This window comes from Neophocaena asiaeorientalis, unplaced genomic scaffold (assembly GCF_003031525.2).
Source record: "Neophocaena asiaeorientalis asiaeorientalis breed wild unplaced genomic scaffold, Neophocaena_asiaeorientalis_V1.1 scaffold589, whole genome shotgun sequence".
Lineage (NCBI taxonomy): Eukaryota > Metazoa > Chordata > Mammalia > Artiodactyla > Phocoenidae > Neophocaena > Neophocaena asiaeorientalis.
In genome coordinates, this window is record NW_020172683.1 from 1,297,751 (window position 1) to 1,323,495 (window position 25,745).

General features: G+C 37.0%; 1 protein-coding gene across 1 annotated transcript in view; it reads right to left on the minus strand.

The window, feature by feature from the left end:
- Positions 1 to 4,097: 4,097 nt before the first annotated feature.
- MROH9 (maestro heat like repeat family member 9) overlaps positions 4,098 to 25,745 on the minus strand; it is a 119,797-nt gene continuing 98,149 nt past the window's right edge. The window contains exons 11-20 of the mRNA XM_024739842.1: positions 24,790 to 24,932; positions 23,629 to 23,766; positions 22,922 to 23,042; positions 20,246 to 20,383; positions 17,983 to 18,159; positions 15,934 to 16,086; positions 15,716 to 15,832; positions 15,048 to 15,150; positions 5,883 to 5,945; positions 4,098 to 4,366 (exon numbers count right to left, since the gene is read on the minus strand). Of these exons, the coding sequence (XP_024595610.1) occupies positions 4,098 to 4,366; positions 5,883 to 5,945; positions 15,048 to 15,150; positions 15,716 to 15,832; positions 15,934 to 16,086; positions 17,983 to 18,159; positions 20,246 to 20,383; positions 22,922 to 23,042; positions 23,629 to 23,766; positions 24,790 to 24,932 (1,422 nt within the window). The remainder of the gene's footprint in view (positions 4,367 to 5,882; positions 5,946 to 15,047; positions 15,151 to 15,715; positions 15,833 to 15,933; positions 16,087 to 17,982; positions 18,160 to 20,245; positions 20,384 to 22,921; positions 23,043 to 23,628; positions 23,767 to 24,789; positions 24,933 to 25,745) is intronic.

Below are 25,745 nucleotides of genomic sequence, written 5' to 3' on the forward strand. Positions count from 1 at the left end.
AACACCGATTTATGATAAAACTCTTCAGAAAGTGGGCATAGAAGGAACGTACCTCAACATAATAAAGGCCATATATGACAAACCCACAGCAAGCATCATTCTCAATGGTGAAAAACTGAAAGCATTTCCTCTAAGATCAGGAACAAGAAAAAGATGTCCACTCTCAACCACTATTATTCAACATAGTTTTGGAATTCCTAGCCATGTTAATCAGAGAAGAAAAAGAGATAAAAGGAATCTACACTGGAAAAGATGTAAAACTGTCACTGTTTGCAGATGACATGATACTATACATAGAATACTAAAGATGCCACCATCAATGATGCTAATCAATGAACATGGTAAAGTTGCAGGATACAAAATTAATGCACAGAAATCTCTTGCATTCCTATACACTAACAATGAAAGATCAGAAAGAGAAATTAAGGAAACAATCCCATTTACCACAGCAACAGAAAGAGTAAAATGCCTAGGAATAAACCTACCTAAGGAGGTAAAATACCTGTACTCTGAAAACTGTAAGACACTGATGAAAGAAATCAAAGATGACACAAACAGATGGAGATTTTTCTTGGATTGGAAGAATCAGTATTGTGAAAATGACTACACTATCCAAAGCAATTTACAGATTCAATGCAATCCCTTTCAAATTACCAATTGTATTTTTCACAGAATTAGCGTAAAAAATTTTACAACTTCTTTGGAAACACAAAAGACCCTTATAGCCAAAGCAATCATGAGAAAGCAAAACGGAGCTGGAGGAATCAGACTCCTTGACTTCAGACTATACTAAAAAGCTGCAGTAATCAAGACAGTATGGTACTGGCACAAAAACAGAAATATAGATCAATGGTACAGGATAGAAAGTCCAGAGATAAACCCACGCACCTATGGTTACCTAATCTATGACAAAGGAGGCAAGAATATACAATGGAGAAAAGACAGTCTCTTCAATAAGTGGTGCTGGGAAAACTGGACAGCTACATGTAAAAGAATGAAATTAGAACACTCGCTAACACCATATACAAAAGTAAACTCAAAATGGATTAAAGACCTAAGTGTAAGACCAGACACTATAAAACTCTTAGAGGAAAACATAGGCAGAAAACTTTTTAACATAAATCACAGCAAGATCTATTTTTGACCCACCTCCTAGAGTAATGAGAATAAAAACAAAGATAATCAAATGAGACCTTATTCAACGTAAAAGCTTTTGCAAAAGAAAACCATAAATGAGACAAAAAGACAACACTCATAATGGGAGAAAATATTTGCAAAAGAATCAACTGACAAGGGATTAATCTCCAAAATATAAAAACAGCTCATGCAGCTCAATATCAGAAAAACAAACAACCTGATCAAAAACTGGGCAGAAGATCTAAATAGACGTTTCTCCAAAGAAGACATACAGATGGTTAAAAAGCACATGAAAAGATTCTCAGCATCACTAATTATTAGAGAAATGCAGATCAAAACTACAGTGAGGTATCACCTCACACCAGTCAGAATGGCCATCATCAAGATATCTACGAACAATAAATGTTGAAGAGGGTGTGGAGAAAAGGGAACCATCTTGCACTGTTGGTGGGAATGTAAATTGACACTGCCACTATGGAGAACAGTATGGAGCTTCCTTTAAAAACTAAAAATAGAACTACCATATGACCCAGCAATCCCACTACTGGCCATTACCTTGAGAAAACCATAATTCAAAAAGACATATGTACCCCAATGTTCATTGCAGCACTATTTATGATAGCCAGAACATGGAAGCAACCTAAATGTCCATCGACAGGTGAAAGGAGAAAGAAGATATGGTACACATATAAAATGGGATATTACTCAGCCATGAAAAGGAACGAAATTGGGTCATTTGTTGAGACATGGATGGACCTAGAGACTGTCATACAGAGTGAAGTAAGTCAGAAAGAGAAAAACAAATACCATATGCTAACATATATATATGGCATCTAAAAAAACATAAATGGTTCTGAAGAACCTAGGGGCAGGACAGGAATAAAGTCTCAGTTGTAGAGAATGGATTTGAGGACACAGGGAGGAGGAAGGGTAAGCTGGGACGAAGTGAGAGAATGGCATTGACATATATACACTACCAAATGTAAAATAGATTGCTAGTGGGGAGCAGCCCCATAGCACAGGGAGATCAGCTCGGTGCTTTGTGACCACCTAGATGGGTGGGATAGGGAGGGTGGGAGGGAGACGCAAGAGGGAGGGGACATGGAGATATATGTATACATATAGCCGATTCACTTTGTTATACGGCAGAAACTAACACAACATTGTAAAGCAGTTATACTCCGATAAATATGTTTAAAAAAAGGAGAAAAACAAATATTGTACATTAATGCATATATGTGGAATCTAGAAAAATGGTACAGGTGAACCTATTTGCAAGGCAGGAATAGAGACACAGATGTAGAGAACAAACGTGTGGACGCAGTGTGGGGGGAGGAGGGGAGGGATGAATTGGGAGATTGGGATTGACATATATACACTATCGTGTAAAACAGTGAGCTAGTGGGAACCTGCTGTATAGAGCAGGGAGCTCAGCTCAGTGCTCTGTGGTGACCTAGATGGGTGGGATAGAGGGTGGTGGGAGGGAGGTCCAAGAGCAAGGGGATATATGTATACATAAAGGTGATTCACTTCATTGTATGGCAGAAACTAACAGCATTGTTAAGCAACTCTACCCCAATTAAAAGAAAAATAGAGGACTGGAAATGTATCTCAGATATATAAGGGTTCAATTAGAGAGGCACAACCAGAGGTTTGACTAAGCAATTGTGGGAGCGGGTTAAGAAGTCTCTGCAAAGTTGTCATCTTCACACCTTGTGCTGGAGCTCAAAGTCTGCAGGGCAGGCAATTGGGAAAGGAGTGTGTGTGTGAAGTGGAGAGCAGGGACAAGGTAGAACCCACAAGCATGTGACTGTATCAGTCTCTTATTGCCTCCAACACTGATGATGTTGATGATGCAGTTGTCCTGCAGGAGAAGCTGGTGTCCTTTGTCAACATTACTAAACCCACCTGGCCAGAAGTCAGAGAAGCTGAAGAAGGACCCAAGGGAAGGTAGAATGGCTGCTGCCCCAACTCCCAGCAAGGCGAGCTGGCAGAGAAATGAGAACATGTGTGAACTGCAAGTTGACACATTCCAAAGCCACAACATCTGAGTCAACAGAGGAAATGGGGCTTTCATCTACCAGCAAGTAATTCCCTGTGGCTGAAGTGGTTTATGCTAGGGTGGGATGCAGGGGTGGGAGGGAAGGTAAGGTGAGATGAGTGAAAGATGAGCCTGGAGCCTTAAGTCAAGCAAGATCACTGCAGTTCAACATTTATATATCAACTTTCTTATAAACCAGGACGAAGTGTTAAACTGGATCCTGACGGCCATGGGAACCACTAACTATGTTGACTCTCCAATTTTCATTTCAAAAAGTTTAAAACCATTGGCACAGCACAATCTTCCCCTCAGGTCTCAGCTCTCCCTATTCTTTCCTTAACCACCTGTACCCACAACAAACTCTCCAGCTTCCCCCAACACTCTTCTTGCCTCAGTGTCTCTACCTGGAATAGTTTGCCTGCTTTAAATCCTCTTCCCCTGCAAGCTCCATTTCTTCCTTTGTAAATACTGCCCTCGGCAGCATTCAGAGCAGGGTGTAAATAACCACACTGTGTGTCACTAGACTGTGGCCTTCCTGAGGATGGGAACCTTGTTTACATCATCCAGATATCCTCACTATCTAGCATAGTGTCTGGCACTTAGAAGATGTTCAGTAGCTATGTATTGATTAATTCAAGCTCCAAGAGCTTCTCATCAAACACTTTGCTTATATGTTTTTTCAATTTTGTTAGTTGCTTTGATGAAGTAAGTCTTCTAATCACTGTCAGACAGAGAGGCAACACATTTCTATATTTGAGTAGAGAATCAAGAAGAGACAGTAAAGGCTCCTAGTGTCCTTCTGAAAAGCATCTACAAACGGACTCAAGTTATCAAGAGGGAAAGGAAAATCATTCCTCTTCGGAGGTGTGCTCCAAGGCACTCGTGAGCCTTGCATTCTTTACCGATACATCTTCGTTCTTTACCAATACGTCTTCATAATTATTGTCTGTAATGGCTTATCATTCTTGGTTTCTTTAATCCCCATAGGACTGCCTGTCAGGTCCTTGGGAAGGTTATAATTATAAAGAGGCTTCAATTTTTTGATGTAGATTAAGTTAAACAGTCTTTGGAAGCTTTGTTTAATATTTGAGGAGGTCAATCTATGGGCTATTTCCATAAAAATTTTGTTTGTTATTTCTGCAAACTCCCTGATCACAGGATCTTCATCCCGAAGCACTTGGTCAATAGCTGTAACAGCAGAAAGGCCATTAATTCAAGGCATCACTCTCATAGTCTGAGAAGCTCTAACCCTAAATAGCCTCACCACCTTTCACAAAAGCCCCCCTCCCCCAATTTTTGTTACTTTGACAAATAGCGTCCAGGAAGTTTTTTATGCTCTATCCTCACCAGACCTCATTAAAAGAAAAAAGGAAATAGTCACTAAGTGTTTACTGAGTGCCTGTTATGTGCTGAGCATTCTGGTAGACAGCATAAACATATATTCATGAAGAGGTTCAATATTGCTCATAATAATGAAAAAAGTGGAATCAGTCTAAATGTTCATCAATATGAAAGTGCTTAAAAATTAGAGATATCATAAAGTGAAGTAGCACATACATATTAACATGATGATGTAGACCCATATTTCTTGGCATGAAAAGATGTTTCTGACACATGAGTAAGTGAAAAAGTTATAAAACAGTTATGATAGTTTTAAAAATAAATAGGTAATAGTTTATATTCTTTAAAAATATCTGCAATAAGATATATACCAAAATGCTAATATCATTATATTCATATGTTGAGCTTGCGGGAAGTTATTATTTTCTTTCTTAATAAAAAGAAATAGAGAAGGAAAAAAGGACAGATTTAGAAAAGAGAGAAAAAGTAGAAGGAACAGAAGGAGGAGGAAGAGCGAAAGAAGAAAAATATTCTGAGTGACATGGAGGGAGTGCTTAGTATTTAGCCAGCAGTCAATAAATATGAATGGATAAAAAAGGAAGATAATGATGTGTCAATGTAGATTCATCAACTGTAACAAAGGTACCACTCTGCTGGGGGATGTTGGTAATTGGGGGAGGCTCTGCATGTGTGGGGGCAGGAGGTATACAGGAAACCTCTGTATCTTCCACTCAATATTTCTATTAATCTAAAATTGCTCTAAAATATAAAGTCTATTACCAAAAAAGGGAAGGAAGGCAGCCACCTTATTTTCTGCCTCCCCTGTTTGTAATTCTGATCCTGAAGGGGAAATAGGCAGAGGCTAAGAGAGAGATGCTGAAGATCCAAACATTTTGAAAGGATAAACATTACCCTTCTTTAATTTCTTCTGGTGCAAGTGTACATTGCTCTCCACTAAAATGTAAATCCTCTGAGGGAAGGGACTTTGCTTTGTCTGCTGCTGTATATCCTGCAGATAGAATAGTCCTGTCACATAGTAGATGCTGGAAAAATGTTTGTTGAATGGATTAATGAGTGAATGAATTCTTAACTCTCTGTATCCTAAGGACTCTAGGATAATAGTTAGGTCTCAACTAATGAGAGGGACAGATGGAGAGATTGAAACAGAGAGAGGAAGAATAAAAAATAAAGAAGATGTCCCTTAGCCCATTCCTTCCACTGATTTCCCCTTAACTGCCTAGCTACGTCTACCACCCTCTTCCCATCCCTGGCATCACTATAGAGCTCAGATATAAACTGAATCACAAACAGTGAAGTTATTTAGGCCTATACATAAAGATTTCATTATAACTTCAACACTTACCCTCAAACATGACTTGAATTTCATCTCTGAGCAGTAAATGGCCACCCAATTTTGCCAAGTACCCTATGCACAAAGTAAAATTAAAGTTACTCCAAAATACGTTATGAAAATACATCATCTGATATTATCTGGCTACCTTCATTGCTTTCTTCAAAGCAAAGCATCTCTAGATTATCCTTGAATCATCTTTTAGTGCTTTCAAATAATTAATAAAATTCTTTATTGAGATATACATGTGTTTATAAATGTGCAGAAATCATAATTGTACAGCTCAATAAATGACCACATAGTGAATACGTCTAGCTACCACCTAGGTCATTAAATAGAATATTACTATTTTCCTCATGCCCTTTGTAGCCTCCTCCTTCACCTTTCAGAATACATTCTTTTGCTCAACGTTATATTGTATGATTCATCCATGTTTTTAAACATAGCAATAGGTCATTCATTTCCATTGCTACATGACAGAGGTTGGCAAAGTTCTCTTGAAACACAGCCATGCTTATTGGCTCATTTGCTTATGGATTATCTACGGCTGCTTTCACCCTCCAACAGCAGGGTTGCATCGTTGCGACAGAGACCATATGGTACTCAAAGCCTGAAAGATTTACTATCTGGTTCTTTACAGAAAGAATTTGCAGAATGCTTTTATATGATATTCCATCTTATTAATGCAGCACTTTTTAGCCATCCTGCTTATGATGGACAATGTGTTGTTTCCAATTTTGGGCTATTATGAATAATGAGGTTATTGTGGGCATTCTTGTACGTGAATTTTTGCGTAGATTTGTGTGCATTGCTGTTTGGTACATAGCTAGGAGTGGACTTATTGGCTAATGGATGTGCTTATGTTCACCTTTAATCATTACTGCAGAACAGTTTCCAAGGTGGTTGTACCAATTTTCACTCTTACATTTCCATTGCTGTACATCCTCTCTAACACTTGAAATTGTTAGTCTTTTAGCTTTCAGTCAGTCTCATGGGTTTGGTGGTATTATTTTTGTATATTTATTGGCCACTTGGATATTTCTTCTTTTTTGCAGTACGTGGGCCTGTCACTGTTGTGGCCTCTCCCATTGTGGAGCACAGGCTCTGGACGTGCAGGCTCAGCGGCCATGGCTCACGGGCCCAGCCGCTCCGCGGCATGCAGGATATTCCCAGACCGGGGCACGAATCCGTGTCCCCTGCATCGGCAGGCGGACTCTCAATCACAGAGCTACCAGGGAAGCCCTGGATATTTCTTTAGTGAAATGTCTGTTCTAGTAAGTCACTTGTTATTGAGGTGTTTTTAAATTATTTATTCTTAGGCATTTTATATTCTGGATACTAATCTCTTAGGATATTACACCCATTACAAATATCTTCTCCTACCCCAGGGCTAAACTTTTCCATTTGTATTGTTTTTTTGGTTTTTTTTTTTGATGAACAGAAGTCCCTAATTTTAATGTAGTCCAATTTATGGTTAGTGAATTTTGGAGTCCTGATAGGGAATCTTTGCTGTCTGAAGGTCATAAAGATATTCTCCCATATTTACTTCTGGAAATTTTATTGTTTTACCTTTTCACATTTTTGGATTGCAAGCCCAACTGGAATTATATGGCATAAAATAGGGGTTGAGATTACTTACCTATGAAATTAATCGAGCACCATTAAGAGAAAAAAAACAAAGTCCTTTCCCTAATGCTTTGCAGGGTCATTTATATCGTGAATTGTGCAGGGGTCAGTGTCTTGACTCCATTCTTAACATTGTGCCACTTCCATAGTACCTTAATGTAAAATGGGTCTTGATATCCAGTAGTATAAGTTCTTCAACTTTGTGATTCTTCTTCAGATTATCTTGGCTATTCTCAAATCTTTAAATTTTCATGTAAAAATTAGAATCAACTTCTCAAATTTCACACACACACACACACACACACACACACACACACACACACCTAAAACCTCTGGTGAAATTTTGTTTGGGGTTGTATTGAATATACTGAACAGTCTGGGGAGAGTTGACATTGTTACAATACTTAATTCTTTAATCCATAAACATGATATATCACTCTATTTAAGTCTTCTTAAAAACTTCTCAACATTTTCTAGTTTTTTTGTGTATCAGTCTTGTACATCTTTCCTTAGTTTTATTTTGAGGTATTTGATGAATTTTGGTACAATGCATTAGGCATCAAAAAATCGATTTTCTAGTTGTTTATTGATAGTGTGTAGAAACCCAATTGATCTTTGTATATTGATATAGAAAACTTGCTAAATTTATTTAATTCCAATAGTTTTTCTGAATTCTTTCCAGTGTTCTAAATACTCAATTATTTATCTGCAAATTTTGGAAGTTCTATTTTCTTTTTTCCAGACTTATACATTTTATTTCTTGTTATTACCTTGTTTTAGTTTTGGAAAATTTTTGGTCATTATCTCCTCAACTATTTATTTTGTCTCATTCTTTCCCCACTATGCTTATGGAATGCATATGTTAGACCTTATAACCATATCTCATATTATTATGCTCTGTTCATATTTTCCATTTTTAACTCTTTGAGCTTTGATCTTGAGGGTGAATATTTTATTCTGACATTTCTAATTCTCTTTATCTCTTTTCAGTTCTTTCTAGTCTGCTGCTAATTTTACCCATTGAGTTCTGCATTCCATCTCATTATTTAATCTTTTGAACATACTAATCATATTTATTTTAAAGTTCCTATCTGATAAATTTCAATAATTGCATATACTAGATTGTTTCTATTTTTTTTCCTTGTAATTAAAAAAATCTAAACCTCTGGTTATTTTTGATTAAATCTCAGCTATTGTGTATACAATTTTGTGTAGATACTTTTAGGCTCTGGGCAATTTATCTTCTTCCAGAGAGGATTTATTTTTGCTTTTTTGGCAGGCAGTTAGGCTAGAGGTATATCCCCTTAATCCAACCAGGGAGTTAGATATTCAAAGGTTCAGTAATTTTAAGAGCTGGCCTATTTTTAGTTTACTCTCACTCTTAGGGTAGAGACATCAGGGATCCCAGCTGAAAACTTGGGGGTATTTACCAGGGTTCCTCCTCATTGTCAGTCCACTCCAAGTTTTATTCCTCCAGCTCAGTGAGACAGCTAAAATTTCTGCACAGTTTATCAGCCTCCCAAATACCCTTTTTGCATTTAGAATTGATCTATAAATTTATAAAAGAAAATTTATAAAGGAAAATAATCCCCAAATCTCAGGCCTACTTCTTTTGGTTTTTCTACTTTCTCTTCACTGCCTTTATAAAAGCTCTTACATGTTTTCAGATAGATTTAAGAAATATTTTTATTGCTGTTCTTATTATCCTCATTTTCCGTGTGATAAAATAAAAGTTCATAGAGATTAAGTAACTTGGTGAAGGTCACACGGCTAGTGGGTGTTCATTCTGAGATTTCAATGGAAACGTATCTACTCTCACCAATATTTCACACTGCCTCTGCTTCAGTCAAAATAGTGACCACAGAAATCACAATAATACATTATTTTCATAATACAATTTACAGATAGTAAAGCTCAAGATATTCTTATTGACAGGTGGAACATGGACTTAAAAATTTAAGAATAGGGCTTCCCTGGTGGCGCAGTGGTTGAGAGTCTGCCTGCCGATGCAGGGGACACGGGTTCGTGCCCCGGTCCGGGAAGATCCCACATGCCACAGAGTGGCTGGGCCCGTGAGCCATGGCTGCTGAGCCTGCGCGTCGGAGCCTGTGCTCCGCAACGGGAGAGGCCACAACAGTGAGAGGCCCGCGTACAAAAAAAAAAAAAAAAAAAAAATTAAAAAAAAATTTTAAAAAACAAAGCCCTGTGTTGTGGAGGTATCCTTAATTGGCATACTTTTGCTTAAGTTTGTAAATCAATGCAATTCCTTTCAGAATTAGATGGCGGGTACAAATAATGAATGAAAATTTCTTATGCTAGAGAGTACTAATTTCCCCTGTTGTCAAATTACTTCTTTATCTTTAGTTCTCTTACTAAAACTACCAATTTTTAGCTGGACACGTGGCCATCTAGCAGATGACTAGACTTTTAAGACTTCTTTGCAGCTAGGTATGGCCACATCTGTGTTCCGGGCTAATGATCATTTAGCAGAAGTTACAGTTGCTCTTTAAAGAGATGCCTGTGACCTCTTGATATTTTCCCCTTTCCAATTGACTGGTATGTAGAAGTGGTTGCAGGAGTAGGAAACTGTGTGATGAGAATACTAGAGCAACAGAAGAGCTGACACTAGTCTACGTATACTTGGATTGTTAAATGAGAGAGAAATAAGCTACTATTTTGTTTAAGCCGTAATTATATTTGGGTCTTTCTTATACTGTAGGAACTTCAGAAATACAACATTACCACCAAAGGAGCAAAACAGGTGGTAAAATTAGGCAAAAACAACTGAAAATTAAATGACTCTACTGAAATGGTGTTTTTGAAAGTTACAAATGAACTTTCAAATAGAATTTGATGTTTTGAAAGTTTTGAAACACGGCAGACTAACCACAATGCCAACAAGGTGCACGTGGAAGAATACAGTTAGTGGTGGGGAGCGTGGAGACAGAAACTACAAGCTCCAACCACAAGCAGTCAGCTCTGCTCAGTTGCTACCAGGCAGAAATGCAGGTTCAGTGTAGCCTTATCTCCTCCCCCTATCAAATAATTGGAAATACAGATAGTTATGCGAAAACTCTTAAATTTTAAATTTGGCAATTGTGACACACTGCTAGCTGTCAATCTAATATCATTGTCCCCTTCTTGCCCAATAAAAAAAGTGCCAAGCAGCTCTTGCAAATGATGGTGGCATTGTGACAGTTCTGGTCATTGGGAGGTATAAGATGAATCACTGGTTGGGATTTTGAAGAAAGCTTTGTAAAATTAGGTTGACCCAGAGACACCTTTTGCTCTTTACGTTTTTCTTTCTCCTTGGTGTAACACTGTGAAAAAGCTGAGGGTAATCAGAAAACACAAATAAGGATACAAGTCACATGCTAAGGATGATGGTATTATAAAGCCAATGATGCAATGAATATCTACATGCACACATCACTTCTCATATGTGACTATATCAGAGGATAAATTCTCTTGAGAAGAGATTATTAAGTCAAAAGAATATACATTTCACATTTGGATGGAAATTACCAAACTGTTCTGAGATTGTAGTAATTTACACTCTGACCAGTAATATAAGTGATTGCCTACTTCCTGCAACCTGGACAAAACTATGTAGTATAATCATTTTTGTTCTTTGTCAGTTTGATGGATGGAAGCACTTTATCAATTCAATTTGCATCACTTTTTGGATGAGGCTGTGAAAATTTTATGTATATGAGCCAAGTAATTTTCTTCATGTACTTTGTCCATTTTCCTAGTGGGTTGTTTGGCTTTTCTTACAGATTTGTAAGGATTCTTTAGACAGTAAGAATTCATGCACCCTTTATATGTGATAAGTGCCATAAATATTTTATTACAATTTGGCTTTTGACTTTGTTTATAGTGGTTTTGCCTTGCAAAAATATTTGTTTTTACATAGTTTGTCAATCTTTTATGATTTTTACTTTTACTTAGAATGATCTTACCTACCCCATGATTATAAAGCAAATTCTTCTACACTATTTTATCTAATCTTATTTATTATTATGGTTTTATTTTTAGCATTTGAGCCTTTGACCATCTGGAATTTATTTAATGTAAAGAGTGGGATAGGAATAAAATAATTTAAAAAATTCCAGATGGCTCACCATGTGTCCCCAAACCATTTAAGGAATATTCCATATTTTCATCACTATTAGTTAAAGCCAGTGATTCACTGTAAAATATTGCATGTTTTGGCAGTTATTTCTAGATGGTATTTTGTTCCATTTGTCTATCTATTCATTCCATGTGATTTTAATTACTGTAGCTATATTAATATCTGATAAGGCTAGTCCTCTTTCATTCTTTTTTGGTTAGAACTTCCTGGATATTCTTGCATGGTAACTTTTCTATATTAATTTTAAAATTAGGATGTCAATTTTGAAAAAAAAAGCCCTATTGATATTTCAATGGGCATCTTATTCCATGTATAGATTAATTTAGGAAAGGACTGGCACATTTACAATTTTGATTCTTTCCTAAAATATGGTTTGTACCTTTCAATTTATTTAAAATTTTTTTGTGTCTTTCAGTAATGTTTGCAGGTTTTCTTCATAGAAATACTGCATACATTTTAAAGTTTCTTTTTAGATCTTCCTTCCTTCCATCTATTCAATACATGAATTCATACACCTAGAATTGATTTTTGTGTAGGGTGTCAGGTAGGAATTTGTGTGTGTGTGTGTGTGTGTGTGTGTGTGTGTATTCCCATTGTCCTAGCACCTTTTATTAGACAGCCCATCATTTCTGATCTGATATATACTACCAGTTCTGATCTTTATATTAGGTGTTTGTATATGTGTGGATCTGTTTCTAGGCTTTCTATTACAGTTTCACAGGTCTTGTCTTTCCTTGAGTGAGTAACGGATTGTCTAAAATTGGTGAGTTATATCTTCTTATGTTGGTCTTTTGTTCTTCCACATACATTTAGAATCAACTTGTCAAGATCTATGAAATTATCTGTTGGTGTTTTTTATTATAACTGGATTGAACTTATTGATCAGTATTTCTCAGTAGGGGCTCTGGGGATTCTAGATGGGATAATTTGTGACTAACACTGTTACAATTATTACTGATGAATATTAAGCATACTCCTGTAACATTAAATGCATTAATGGACATTAAATGCTATACCAACCTGAAAGCAAGTAGACCATAGAGGTCAGTTTTTGAGGCATAGAGAAATGTAAAACATAGTGAAGAATGGATTGGGAGCTGGAAGTCCTACAGTTAAGTAGATACTGTATGTCCTTATGTGATAGTTTATCCATTCCTTCTTTAGTTGGCTGAATTCCATCCATCAATGATTTCTTCAAGAAGGATTCATGGTAATGAACTTATGCTGAGTTTTTATGTTTTAGAAATGTTTTCTTATTATTTTTATAGTTGGATATAATTTTGATGAGTATAAAATTCTTCAGTCATAATTTTTTTCTACTTACGATTTATAGGCTCTATTCTACTACATTTTAGAGTTGAATACTGAAGTGGAGAAATCTAATGCCACATTTATTTATTTTGTAACATATAGGTGACTTTTTTTTTGCTCAACTGCACAACGAATTCTTTAACTCTGAAGTTCCATAACTTTGTTAGGAAATGTCTTAATGTTTCATTCTGTATAAAATATTTCTTGAACAATTTATACCATCAATATATTTAATCAAATTTTTTTTAGTTCTTAAATTCTATCTTTGAATACTTTTTTTCTGTCTAATTGTTCATTTTTCTTTGTGGATATTATCTATGCATACTTGCATTTCTTTCATCTATCTTCTATATCTATCATTGCTCCCTAATTTTTCAAACTGTTTCTTGTTGGTTTATATTTTATTTTGCTAACATTCTTCAACCCTTTACTCCTTGTTCCTTACTGGGTTATCTACAATATATATTTGCTCTTCCATTGGCTGCAATGTAGTTTTTTGCAATGGTTATGTATTTTTTCTTACACTTTCCATCATGCTTTGAAAGCTTCTTTTACTTTTTGAAATTCTCTGTTTTGCCATTTATTTTCTTGAACATATTAATCAGTTTTAAAAACATATGTCTCACATCTATGTCAGATAACTTTAGTATCTGGATCTCCTGATGTTCGCCTTCCATTGTCTATTTTTTTTAAAAAAATTTATTGGATTATAGTTGATTTACAATGTTGTGTTAGTTTTAGGTATACAGCAAATCTCCTCCTAGAGTGATGAAAATAAAACAAAAATAAACAAATGGGGTCTAATTAAACTTAAAAGCTTTTGCAGAGCAAAGGAAACCATAAAGCAAAAAGACAACCCTCAGAATGCGAGAAAATATTTGCAGAGGAAACAACCAACAAGGGAGTAATCTCCAAAATATACAAACAGCTCATGAAGATCAATATCAAAAAAACAAACAACCCAATCAAAAAATGGGCAGAAGATCTAAATAGACATTTCACCAAAGAAGACATACAGATGGCCAAAAAGCACACACATGAAAATATGCTCAACATCACTAATTACTAGAGAAATGCAAAGCTTACTCTTCATGTATTCCCGTTATCCCATTATATATTCCCTGTGTGCTTATATCTTTATTTTAAAAAGTTTTGGATTCATGAATATATTTACCATGATTTTCAACTACTCTGTAGAAACATTTTCTAAAATTTGATTTTCTTCTTTGTGGAAAGTTTGTGGAAATTTCCAGTGTAGAATTCAGAATAGCATGAATTCTTTATGGTTTGAAACAAAGTTCTTATAATACAGGGTTCTCTGTGTGTGTGTGTTCCTCTACTCCACTCTGATCAACACAGATCATGAACTGTAGTGCTGATCATAATACAACTTGTCTTCTACCCTGACTAATGACAGACTTTTCTGTACAAGTATAATGTGACTAAGTATTTCCTCATTCCTTGGGGCCCCAGCTATTCGAGGATGCCAAATGGGGTCAAGGGAATATCCCACTACCAAGTTGGGAATTCAGTTCCTATCATTCCAAATAAAGGATTATTAGTTTTGATCTTCATGGCGAGAATCTAGGGGGAAAAAACTGATTGGTCAGGTTTGTCCAAGGTCAAAAATTACAGTTGTTTTCTTTTAGAATCTTCCTGCACTCCCACAACTTTACATATTCTTCTTCAAACTTTATTGGATTTGGTAGCTCTTCCTCATCTGTTGTAGTCTGTGGTTATAGATGTTCATGTTTTGTTGAAGATGACATTTAAAAAATACATTATTCTTATTCTTTGGGGGGTGATTTTTAAGCAGTGAAGGAAAACTGTAGTGGTTTGCCACCATCTAAAATTTTGAAATTCATCCTGTTGAATGTACTTTGTATGATAATTTAATCACACAGCTATACCCACTGTGTGTTATAAAGTAGAACTCTATACTCATGATATATTTTAACTTCTGTTCATCTTAGATATCACCATGAAAAGTACTGTCTATCATAAAGAAAGAAAATTTATAATTTTTTCAAGGAAAATTTCTAGCTGCTTACCCCATTCTTTACCTTTTAAGACAAATTAGGAAATTAGAATTGAATTTTACTTACCTATTAAAATAACTGATCCTCTTCTCAGATATGTTCTGGAACTCCTCAGGAATCCTAAGGTATCAGATATCAAATCTATAATATATTTCTGATGAGAAATAAGCTGAGAATAAAAAAGGAAAAAACATTCTCTCACTTATTGAAAGAGCACATTTGCTCTCTCTAGAGAGGCTTTCAGGGAAAAGAACTTGGTTGCTTATACCAAATCAGGGCCAGTTTAAAACTTGGGGGTTTCTGTGTATGAACGTTATTCTTTTGTTTGCAGGTATTATTCAGCTTATTACATGATATCCAAACTTTGGGTTTCCAACTTTTGCTTAACATCCTTCCATCCCCATTTGTCTATCATTGCAGTTTATGCTGGTTTTCAGAGAACCGGCTCATTCAGCCATGGAAAAGAAATTCCAGCTTTTCTTCTGGTGATCTGAAATGTTGTTCCTACCTTTACACTGCTCAAAGTAGGTAGGTTGGAGGAAGAAACGATAGATGGAAAATGTTGAGGAAAAGAGAGTGGAAATTTTTAATTTTCTCTTGTCTCAAGTTCTAGCTATAATTGTTCATTTATCTTTTCTTTATATTCCTTGCTCATCATGCTTTTCATCACTTTGGATATCCTTTAAAGTTCCTTCTATAACTCTTGTGGTAGTAAACCCTGAGGGGTCACTTACAAGATTGTTACAGATGTTGAGCACTACCAGCTCAAAACTGCAATGTTCATCCTTGAGCAAGTATGATGTTGGCCATTTTAATTCTGAGGCACAGATTTCTAATGTATATTTACATGCCTGTGAAGTAGAAAAAGGTCAGTAAAAATCTATTCATCTGATGTTACATAAAGCACTGCGATTCTCAGCAAAACTAAGAAAAACAAAATCACAGGACTTACTTTAACTACTCTTGCCTCTGTATCTTCCAGGAACAGCATCAGAGGCACCAAGCCTCTGAAAACCACATCATTCAGCATCCATGTGTACTGACTCATGTCCCTGAGTAACTCACCAAAGTGTCGAATGGCCATACTCCGAATGCCTCCATTACTCTGAAATATGCACACAGAAAAGACCTCATTTGAGGATATTTATATATATGAACACACACTATATACTATATATACTATGTATACTTATATACACTATATAGTATATATATATTTATACGTATATATACTATATATGATGTGTCTATATGTATATATATAATTTTTTTTTTTTTTCGATATGCGGGCCTCTCACTGCTGTGGCCTCTCCTGTTGCAGAGCATAGGCTCCGGATGCACAGACCCAGCGGCCATGGCTCACGGGCCCAGCCACTCCGTGGCATGTGGGATCTTCCCAGACTGGGGCACGAACCCTTGTCCCCTGCATTGGCAGGCAGACTCTCAACCACTGCGCCACCAGGGAAGCCCGTATATATATAATTATTATCATTTATTTTTAGAAAAGGTTCACTTTGGGTCTGAGAAGTCTAAGGGTCTAAGAAGATTCACTTTGGGTCTAAGCTTGTCTTTTGATTTTAAAATAAGACTTGCTTACCAAAATTCAGATTACCTTAAAGAAAATCCCCTGTGAAAAGTGAGTTTCTTAAATTTAGGAAGATAGTATTTAATAACATCCTAAAATTATAACATGTAAAAATCTATATAACTTGGAGATGATTTCTATAATAATACTTAGGGTAATATGACCATGATGTCTTCAAATGCTGGAGGACTTTGCAGAATTGCCAGTGAATACCAATGCAAGTTCTTTGCATAATGGCATAGTATTAGGTTTCCAAGGGCTTACTTATGCCAAATAGGAAGGTGATTGGATTATAAAGATTCTAGAAGAGAAAAATTGCAAGTCAGAGGAAGAGGTTAATTTTTAAAAATATAATATCACCTTCAGTTTTTAAAAAAAGTTTATGATTCCATTTTGAAAATAATTCTTTACGTGGACATGCCAACTACTTATTAGCTGTGTGAACTTGGCCAAATATTCATTTCAGTTTTCCTCAGTTTCCTTATATGTAAACTGGATAATAGCAATAGAGTTTGTTACAGGATTATGTGAAATTGTCCATGTAAATCCCTTAAAATAGTGCCTGGTACATAGTAAATGCTCAATACATTTTAGCCACTATTATTATTACTATTCTTATCATTATGTCCTTATGAAAATATTTTCTGCCACTGTTTCCTTTTTCTATAATTTAATAATATTGGGCCTTTCTTCAATGAAATCTGCAGAACTAAAAAGTTACACATTTTGGCAAGATAATTTACTATGAAATAATTCTCTGGTTCACAAACACTCATCAAAGGAATCTTTAAAAGCAAATAGATTTCCCATAGCATACCAAAATGTTCTTGTTTATTAAAATACTATATTACTGTCATCCAACTTTTCTGGAACACGTTTACCGTAAAAAATGAGAATTTTCAAAATGCACAACTTTCTGATGAAATACTTTCTAATTAAAGTTTTCTATGAAAATATCATATTCATTTGGGGCATTACACATGTCAACTCTAATACCCATAATGTGCCTGCTATTCACTCTGTTTTACAGATGATGCACTAAGAGACTGAACCACCTGCTCAAGATTTCACAGCTAGTCAGTGGCAGCACAGGGATTTGAACCTAGGAAGTCCAGATTCAGGGTTAACAAACACAGCCACTAAACTATAATTCCTCTTTCATCTAAGAACAGAGGCTACATTTTGATTCTCTTTTCCTATGGGCAGACTTTTCCAGGTTCTCATAGTGTAGTTTAAAAACAAACAAACATAGAGCTTACTTGATTAATATTATTATCTCTGGAAAGAAAAAGGTAGCTCTGCACAAAATGACTGCCTTCTGTTGACTTATTCTGGGATGTAATAGCATTGCCTTACCTGGGGCTTCAGCTTAATGATAAAACCTAATGATCTCACATATCTAACTGTGTAACTCACATGATCCATCAGAGGACAGTAGCTGCAAGCAATTCTGGTACACAGGGAGGAGTAGGTCACCTTGTCCAGTTTGCCTAAAAGTCTTCGAAGGGTCATCAAGGCCCGAATTACAACAGTCTTGTCTTGGGAAAGGAAGGCATCCAAGATGGCTATTAATAAGCTGCAGACATTTTCTATCTATATATAAAAGGAAGAAAATGGTGGGATTTAAGAACTAGAAGGAGACTTGAGGTAGCATTTGGTACACACACCTCTGAGTTTGGGCAGCATGCAGTGATGTGCTGGAGCTAGCTTACAAGAGTCAATTGCCAAATTGTCAAAAATTTTGCAAGCTGATCATTAAAAGTCACTATTAAAAATTAAATTTTATAAATTTAGAAATAAATAAAAACAATGGTAATAAATACTGAAGACTCATCACTTCCTGTTCTTTTGCTACATTTTGCTCTTTTATGCCTTTGAGCTTATTTACACGTAGTGTATCTGTATGGTGGGGATATTAAATAATGATGCACTACTGTGCATCTCCTCCCAAATCCATGTCTACTGATGTCCCTTTGATAGATTGAAATCATCCATAGTGGGAGTATTTACACCAGAGAAATTGGTCTTATTTTCACAGAGCTGCTTGTTTAAACATTTACCAACACACCACTGGCAGTATAACCTCGAAACTAGGTGACAATGACCTGTTTGGACATGAGAGCCCCTGAGCTGCTGAGCTAGGTCATGGGCATCAGTTGCAGATCAGAGACAAGCAGAATATCAGGCAATTAAAGCATGAAAAGGAGACACAAAAGGAGTGAAAGAAAGGCTGGAAAGAAAGGAAGTAAAAGAAATAAATAATATTTGCCAAAATAACAGCCAGAGGACACTTGTGTCTGGCTGGAGTCTTTACCAATAGATAGTACGTGAAACCTCAATACAGATCCCTCTCCACTGTTTCTCTCCCACTTTCCTAGACAACTTTGTTACATTGTTAATCGCATTGGTAAGAGGACTAGACAAGGCAATAAATAACTTCCTGTTCACAATACATCCTACTGACTTGTATGATTTATCTAAAGCAAATAAACTATGGCTCGTTTTGTTGTAAATGCAAAATGAGTGCCCACTGACAGGCTTTAAGCTTTCAGAGACTATGCTTAATGGATATACTAGGATTTATTATTAAATCAGTAATAATTTATGGAATATCTACAGTCTCAGCATTGTGCAGGCTACTTTGAAATTTACAAAAGAATTACAACACATAGGTGTATGCGTTGACACACTCTTCCTGGAAGGCAAGAAGTATCACATGACTTAGTGGGAAATGATACAGGACAGTAGTTCTCAAGTTCAACCTGCATTAGAATTACCTGGAGGACTTTTGAAAACATAGATTGGTGGGCGCAACCCCCAGGATTTCTGATTCCATAGGCCTGTGATAGGGCCTGACAGTGTGCATTTTTTTTTTTTTGCGGTACGTGGGCCTCCCACTGTTGTGGCCTCTCCCGTTGCGGAGCACAGGCTCCAGACGCACAGGCTCAGCGGCCATGGCTCACGGGCCCAGCCGCTCCACGGCATATGGGATCTTCCCGGACCGGGGCACGAACCCGTGTCCCCTGCATCGGCAGGTGGACTCTCAACCACTGCGCCACCAGGGAAGCCCGACAGTGTGCATTTTAAACAAATTTCCAAGAGACTCTGATGCTGTTGGTTCAAGAGTCATAGGTAGAGAGCCATAAATATGAAATATTATATAAGCAAATGCTTATAGTTGGTGTGGCCCTGAAAGGGATGAGGCTGCTAGAGACCAGAATATCCAGTGAAATTCGACTTGAGCTGATCATTGGAAAATAAGAAAAATGTGAATGGGTGAAGGAGGAAAGTGGTATAAAGGAAGAAAAAGCTTGAGCGAGTGCTCTGAGACAGGAAATTAATGTGTATGCATGTGTGTATGTTGGAGTGGAAAATAACGTATGTGTGGTTTAGAGTGTAACGAGAGTGTTTATGTAGAGCAATGCTGATAAATTCTGAGTGTAATGAGTGATTTTCTGGGAAAAATATAAATAAGGTGATAAAGCCAATAAATTGACTTAACACATGCTTTCCATTCAACCCAGTTTCCTTATTGATAAAACACTCAGCTTTGATATTGTGTTGGTGATGTATAAACTAAAAAATAATCAATGTTTTGTCAGTAAGGATACTGAGTTCTACCAAATCTCAGATTATGACTTCGATGGTGCTGGCAGACACAGATCACACACACACATACCTCACTGATAACCGGTGCCATGCTGGCAATTTTCTGAAGGCTCAGTTTGCTAACTGCAGGATCAGAGTCATTGACCCAGTTTCTGAAGAGAACCAAAAATTCTTCTGGGAATGGGTCCTTGAAGAAATTATTGAGAAGCTAAAAGAAAACAATTAAGTTCATAGGCAGAGTAATGGCCAGGCATTGTTCTTGCTTCAGTCATAAAAATCAAGACATTTTCAGTAAAACAAACACAAATCACACTAAAACTCTAAATACTTACACATATTTTTACATATATTTCTGTGCCCATAGAGGGAAGGAGAAGTAGCAGATGGAATAGGAAATACATGCTTTGTTTTATATATATGATGAAAGAAATTTTTACACGTGGAATAACAGAGTTTACGTTAACTTTTTATACTTTTATGTTGCCTCATCTTTCTCTTACCTGGAAAACTTCGGTGCCTAATAGCATTAATATGTTTACTTATTCGTTTTCTACCATATAATGCATACACTAGTCTTAAAATTATGATATCAACACATATAACATCAATAAACCTCCTGAGGAAAAATAAATATTTCTTTACAGATTTTTTTTGTCCTTGCAGTTTATCTCACTAAGGATGTACAAAGCACAGTGTTCATGTATTACTTGGTCTTTCACAAATCTGTGGGGTGTGTATATGTGTGTGTGTGTGTGTGTGTGTGTGTGTGAGAGAGAGAGAGAGAGAGAGAGAGAAGAGAGAAGCATACAATTCACAGAGAAAGACACTAAGATCATAATAGTTAAATAGGTAAAGGAAAGATCAGGTTGTTCATAATATGGAACTTTAATTTATAAATAATATTTTAAAAATGTTCAAACTCTCTAAAATTTTAAACAATAAGTACAAATCAAATCACCCCACAGGACATCACATCTGCCTCTCACATTGGAAAGCTTGTTTTTGGTGGTGAGAGTGCCGTGGGGTAAGCATACCCATGAGCTGTGTGGGGAGCTCTGATTGGCACTGCTTTCCAGATAGCGGTTTGGCATTAAAAATCCTTAGCCTTGAGAATGTTTATACCCTTTGGTTATTATTTCAGATTCTTGGAATCTATTATAAGAAAATAATCTAAAATACCAAAAGAAAGAAGATTTAGGCACAAAGATGTAAACTTGATTACTATTTATATCAGTAGAACTTGATTGCTATTTATATCAGTAGAAAACTAGAAATAACAAATATATATAAATAAATGGCATAGGCATTGGTAATACTATCTTAGGTATCACTGGCTGATAAGACCAAAATAAGGTAAAATGCATAGATTGTGTGTTCAGAACAACAAAATGCCAAGGGACCTCACAGTTGAACTGGAAATTTGACGATTGCCCAGAATTTCTAAACAGAGAAAGTGGTGGGAGAGTGTGGTCATTGCTGAGTTCCTGGAAAGACAGGCATGCCAATCTCCAGTAGCAGGAAGCATTACATTCATGATGAGAGAGGCAACTAGGTTTCCATCTAGGTATATTAATGATGCTTACATAAATCTTATGTAGTTTGTAAATTTCTTTTAAATGTAGCATTTTATGGAAGGGATTTTGTATCTCATGTTTAGACCTATTTGGTGTTTGTACATACTTAAAGGGTAGTACAATAAAAATAATGAGTCACATAATAAAATAATGAGAGGTTCAAATGGATTAAGCAAGTTAGAAAAATACTGATTTGCTACTGCAATGTTAAGTTAAACTAATTCATGTATCCTTGTGAAAGCTTTAGAAGTATATAGTAGGACTTCCCTGGTGGCGCAGGGGTTGAGGGTCCGCCTGCCGATGCAGGGGACACGGGTTCGTGCCCCGGTCTGGGAGGATCCCACATGCCGCGGAGCGGCTGGGCCCGTGAGCCATGGCCGCTGAGCCTGCGCGTCCGGAGCCTGTACTCCGCAACGGGAGAGGCCACAACAGTGAGAGGCCCGCGTACCGCAAAAAAAAAAAAAAGAAAAAAGAAAAAAAGAAGTATATAATATACTGTATGGATATGCCTTTTATAGTTTATTAACTATTTTGACATGAAGTTTGAAATGTAAAACTTTTGGAAATATTTGGCATCGTACCTTAGATCAATACTTATTATATATTACTTTTGTGGAAAATTAGATTTGACTCAGATAATTTCAATTTATAGAACTTTTTACATGCCTTTTGTAAGCAAAAGTACTGCCTCAATTTGCTTAACTCTGGTATGGCATTCCAATATTTGATGTAATATTCATATACAAAGTAATATAGTTCTACATCTTCATGTTACCCAGTTATTTAGCCCATTCCTTTTTTCCCCTAGACAGTCTGAAGTATCGTTTAGACACTAGATGTTACCTACCACCTTTAGTAAACTTAATTATCCCTATATACTTTAAGAAGCTTGTAAAGAAATATGAACTAGGACTACAAAAATAATTAGTTTGTGCAAATCCGCACCCCCTAGGAAAATACAAAGGCCAACTCCTGAAACAGTCTAAAGGGACAACCCTCTCATAAATCTATCTTCGCCTTACGCCCCTCAGCTTCAGCTATCTGTTATTGTCTTAACTTTTGGTAAGAATCAATATTCGGAGAGGGAGACAAACCATTAGAGAGTTGATTTAAGCTTGGATAAGGAAAGGGAATGAGAACTTGGTTGTTCACAGTCTCATAATAAAACTCACTTCAGTGAGGAATATTATTGTGATGACCTTGTCTTCTGACCTTCTAGGACCTTCCACTGAGAGCTTATAGAGATAATGCAAGGTGTCTGGAAACTGTGGAAAGTTATAGTCACTGAGAGTTCTGTAAAGAAGAATAAAGAACTGAATTAGCAAAGAAGATGAAAACACTTTCTGCATCAGCAAATGCTAATGGTAGAAAAGAGGGAAACATTATCCTCATATTTTGTATCACCAGATAAAAAGAAAGATATTCTTGAATATTCCTTAATCCAAGGTAAACTGCAGGCTCAGTATGAGTTCTACGCAGACTCTGTGGATAAAAGTCCTCTTCTATTATACTTTCCCAAATTTGTCTCATTGGGTCCAGGTTTTTATCAGACCTCTTTAAAGTGGGACCACATGTCTGATGCCTGCAGAGGAGGAATCAGTTAACAACAGAGGAAGGAAAAAGCAGATTCACCTCTAGTTCTCCATATCTGTTCTGTGGAGGGAGAATAATTTGGTGTCTACATCACTAGGTAAGAGAGCAAGGCAAGGAAAAGTAAAACCCCCCCAAATAAGTGAAAAAGAAGTCAAATGGCAATTCAGATCATTAGGAGAGATTTGGAAGTTGAAGTGGCTATCGACTGTGTTCCCACAGTGGCTTAGTTGAAGAAAGATGAAACAGGTGGGAAAGAGAGGACATTTCTCAATGCCCCTGTTCTTACTTGGCAACAAGGTAGACTCCATGATGGTGAAACAGTGCTTGGGAAAACTGGTTCCAGCAATTCTTTCTCTTTAGAGCAATATCCACTTGTTGCAGTCCAGAACAATTCAGCAGAACTCTCAGTGCATCTTGAGCATAGCTAAGGTCCCAAAGAAGAGGAGAGTCATCACCTGCAAGTGGCCTTCACATAACTAGATACAAGTGATTATTTGCCTTTTCATTCTACGTTGGGCAGGATGCCAGTTTTGGGAAAGGGGGTTGTTTCAAAGAAAAGACCATTAAATTCTCTTCATCTCCCCTGATTAACAGGACATGGGATGCGGGGTTAAACTGAAATTGTAGCATGTAAAATCTAGGATTAATCATAGAGCAGCTTATTCATTTATGAAAAGCTTGTTAGCAAAAGATGTTAAGTGATGTGAAGACATGCTAAAGGTGCCTGTTGATTGTCTTCTTTGAATGCTTTAAATAAATAGAATACATTCATATCTACTTGGTATGATTTGGTGTCTGTCTGCTTGAAAGACAGAGAGTGGATTAAATATCTTAATGGGATTGTGTTTTAGAGTCCTGCCTGACTTAGAAGTCCACACCAGATGAGGGCAAATAGCAGAAAGTTGGGTCCTGATTTCCCTGGAGAGCAGGAAAGCTTACTGTAATCTCTTGGGCAAAAGAGAAGAGCCGAACCTTACCTTATGTGGACAGAATGACTGCATGCTGTCATAAGCCCACACATCACATCACCAACCGCAAAATAAAGTTACAGTTCACAAAGCACATTTGTGCACGTTATTTTTACCTTACACGTAATTTACCCTGAGAGATCACTATCAGAGTAAATGGCAGAGCTAGTACACGTCCGGTTTTGGACCTGTTGTTCCCCCTACTCTTTCTCTGCGTGGTGGCTTCCCTTTGTGGCAGGAATAAACCATGTTCTGTGGGAGTGGTTTTTTTATACACTGCATACACATTCAGGGAAGGTCCCAGCTTACTTCTAGGTACTTAGGATAGTTACTTTTCCAAAAGCATCCTACCCTGCAGAGGAGAGAAAACTGTAATAAATGAATATACGGCACAAGGGATTATTTAGTTCCACATGAACCCAAAGGAGTAGAGATATTTGACAGCTGGAAGCTCATTTCTTATACCACTAGTATCTCACAAAGTCCTGTCCTCTGTCATCAGTCTCAGGTTGCTAGTGTAATAGAGTTGAAGCATGAGGGCCATCAAGAGCTGAGGGAAAAACTGGGCCACTGCTTTCTTGTAAGAACCAATAGGCAGCAATGTGCACAGGGCCTGGGATGCCTATAAGGGAAGGAAAAAGGAGTCAATGTAACCATCTCCCTTTAAACCCAGTCAGCAGCGGTGAGGTGGGTGGAAAGGCAGGGACTCTGCAACTCCTCCCCCAAATTCCTTGAAGGAAGCCTGAAACATGCATGTGTATTCATTCATTCAATAACAGTTACTCAGTCCATTTTGAAGCAGGAACTGCACCAAGCATTCTCTGGCCATGGGCTCCCAAATCACTATCAACAGTGCCTGATTGCCAAACCAGCAGGAAGCAAGCTGATTCTCAAGGAAGGCATACCTCCCAAGGCTCCATGCCTATGTGGTCATGAAGAATAGTCTTACCAGTAACCCAGGTCTTCCCAGTGCTTCAACAATCCAGGGCAGTGAAATATTTAAGGAGGGGCATGCCAGGTCAACTAACAAATTTTTTGGTCTACTGACCACTACAATACCCACTCTATCAGAGAAACACATCTCACCACCTCACATTTGTGGAGCATTATCCAGTTTTTCCCCTATTATATGTCTGTAAGACTTGAATTTACTCTCAGGAGTGGCGATTTGGGTGCTTGGGAGATATATAATGATGGACACAAATGAGGTTTGGCCTTCACATGCCTATCAAGAGTCTGTGTGATCTGGCTGGTGGCTACCTCTCTGATACCATCTCCTACACCTTCACCCTTGCTCAGTACTCTCCAGATGTTTTGGCCTCCTTGCTTCACTGATATACCAGGTAAGCTCCCGTCACCACGTGGCTTTTGCCTTTCTCTCTTTATAGAACTCTCATGCCCAGATATCTGCAAGGATCACTCCCTCACCTCATTC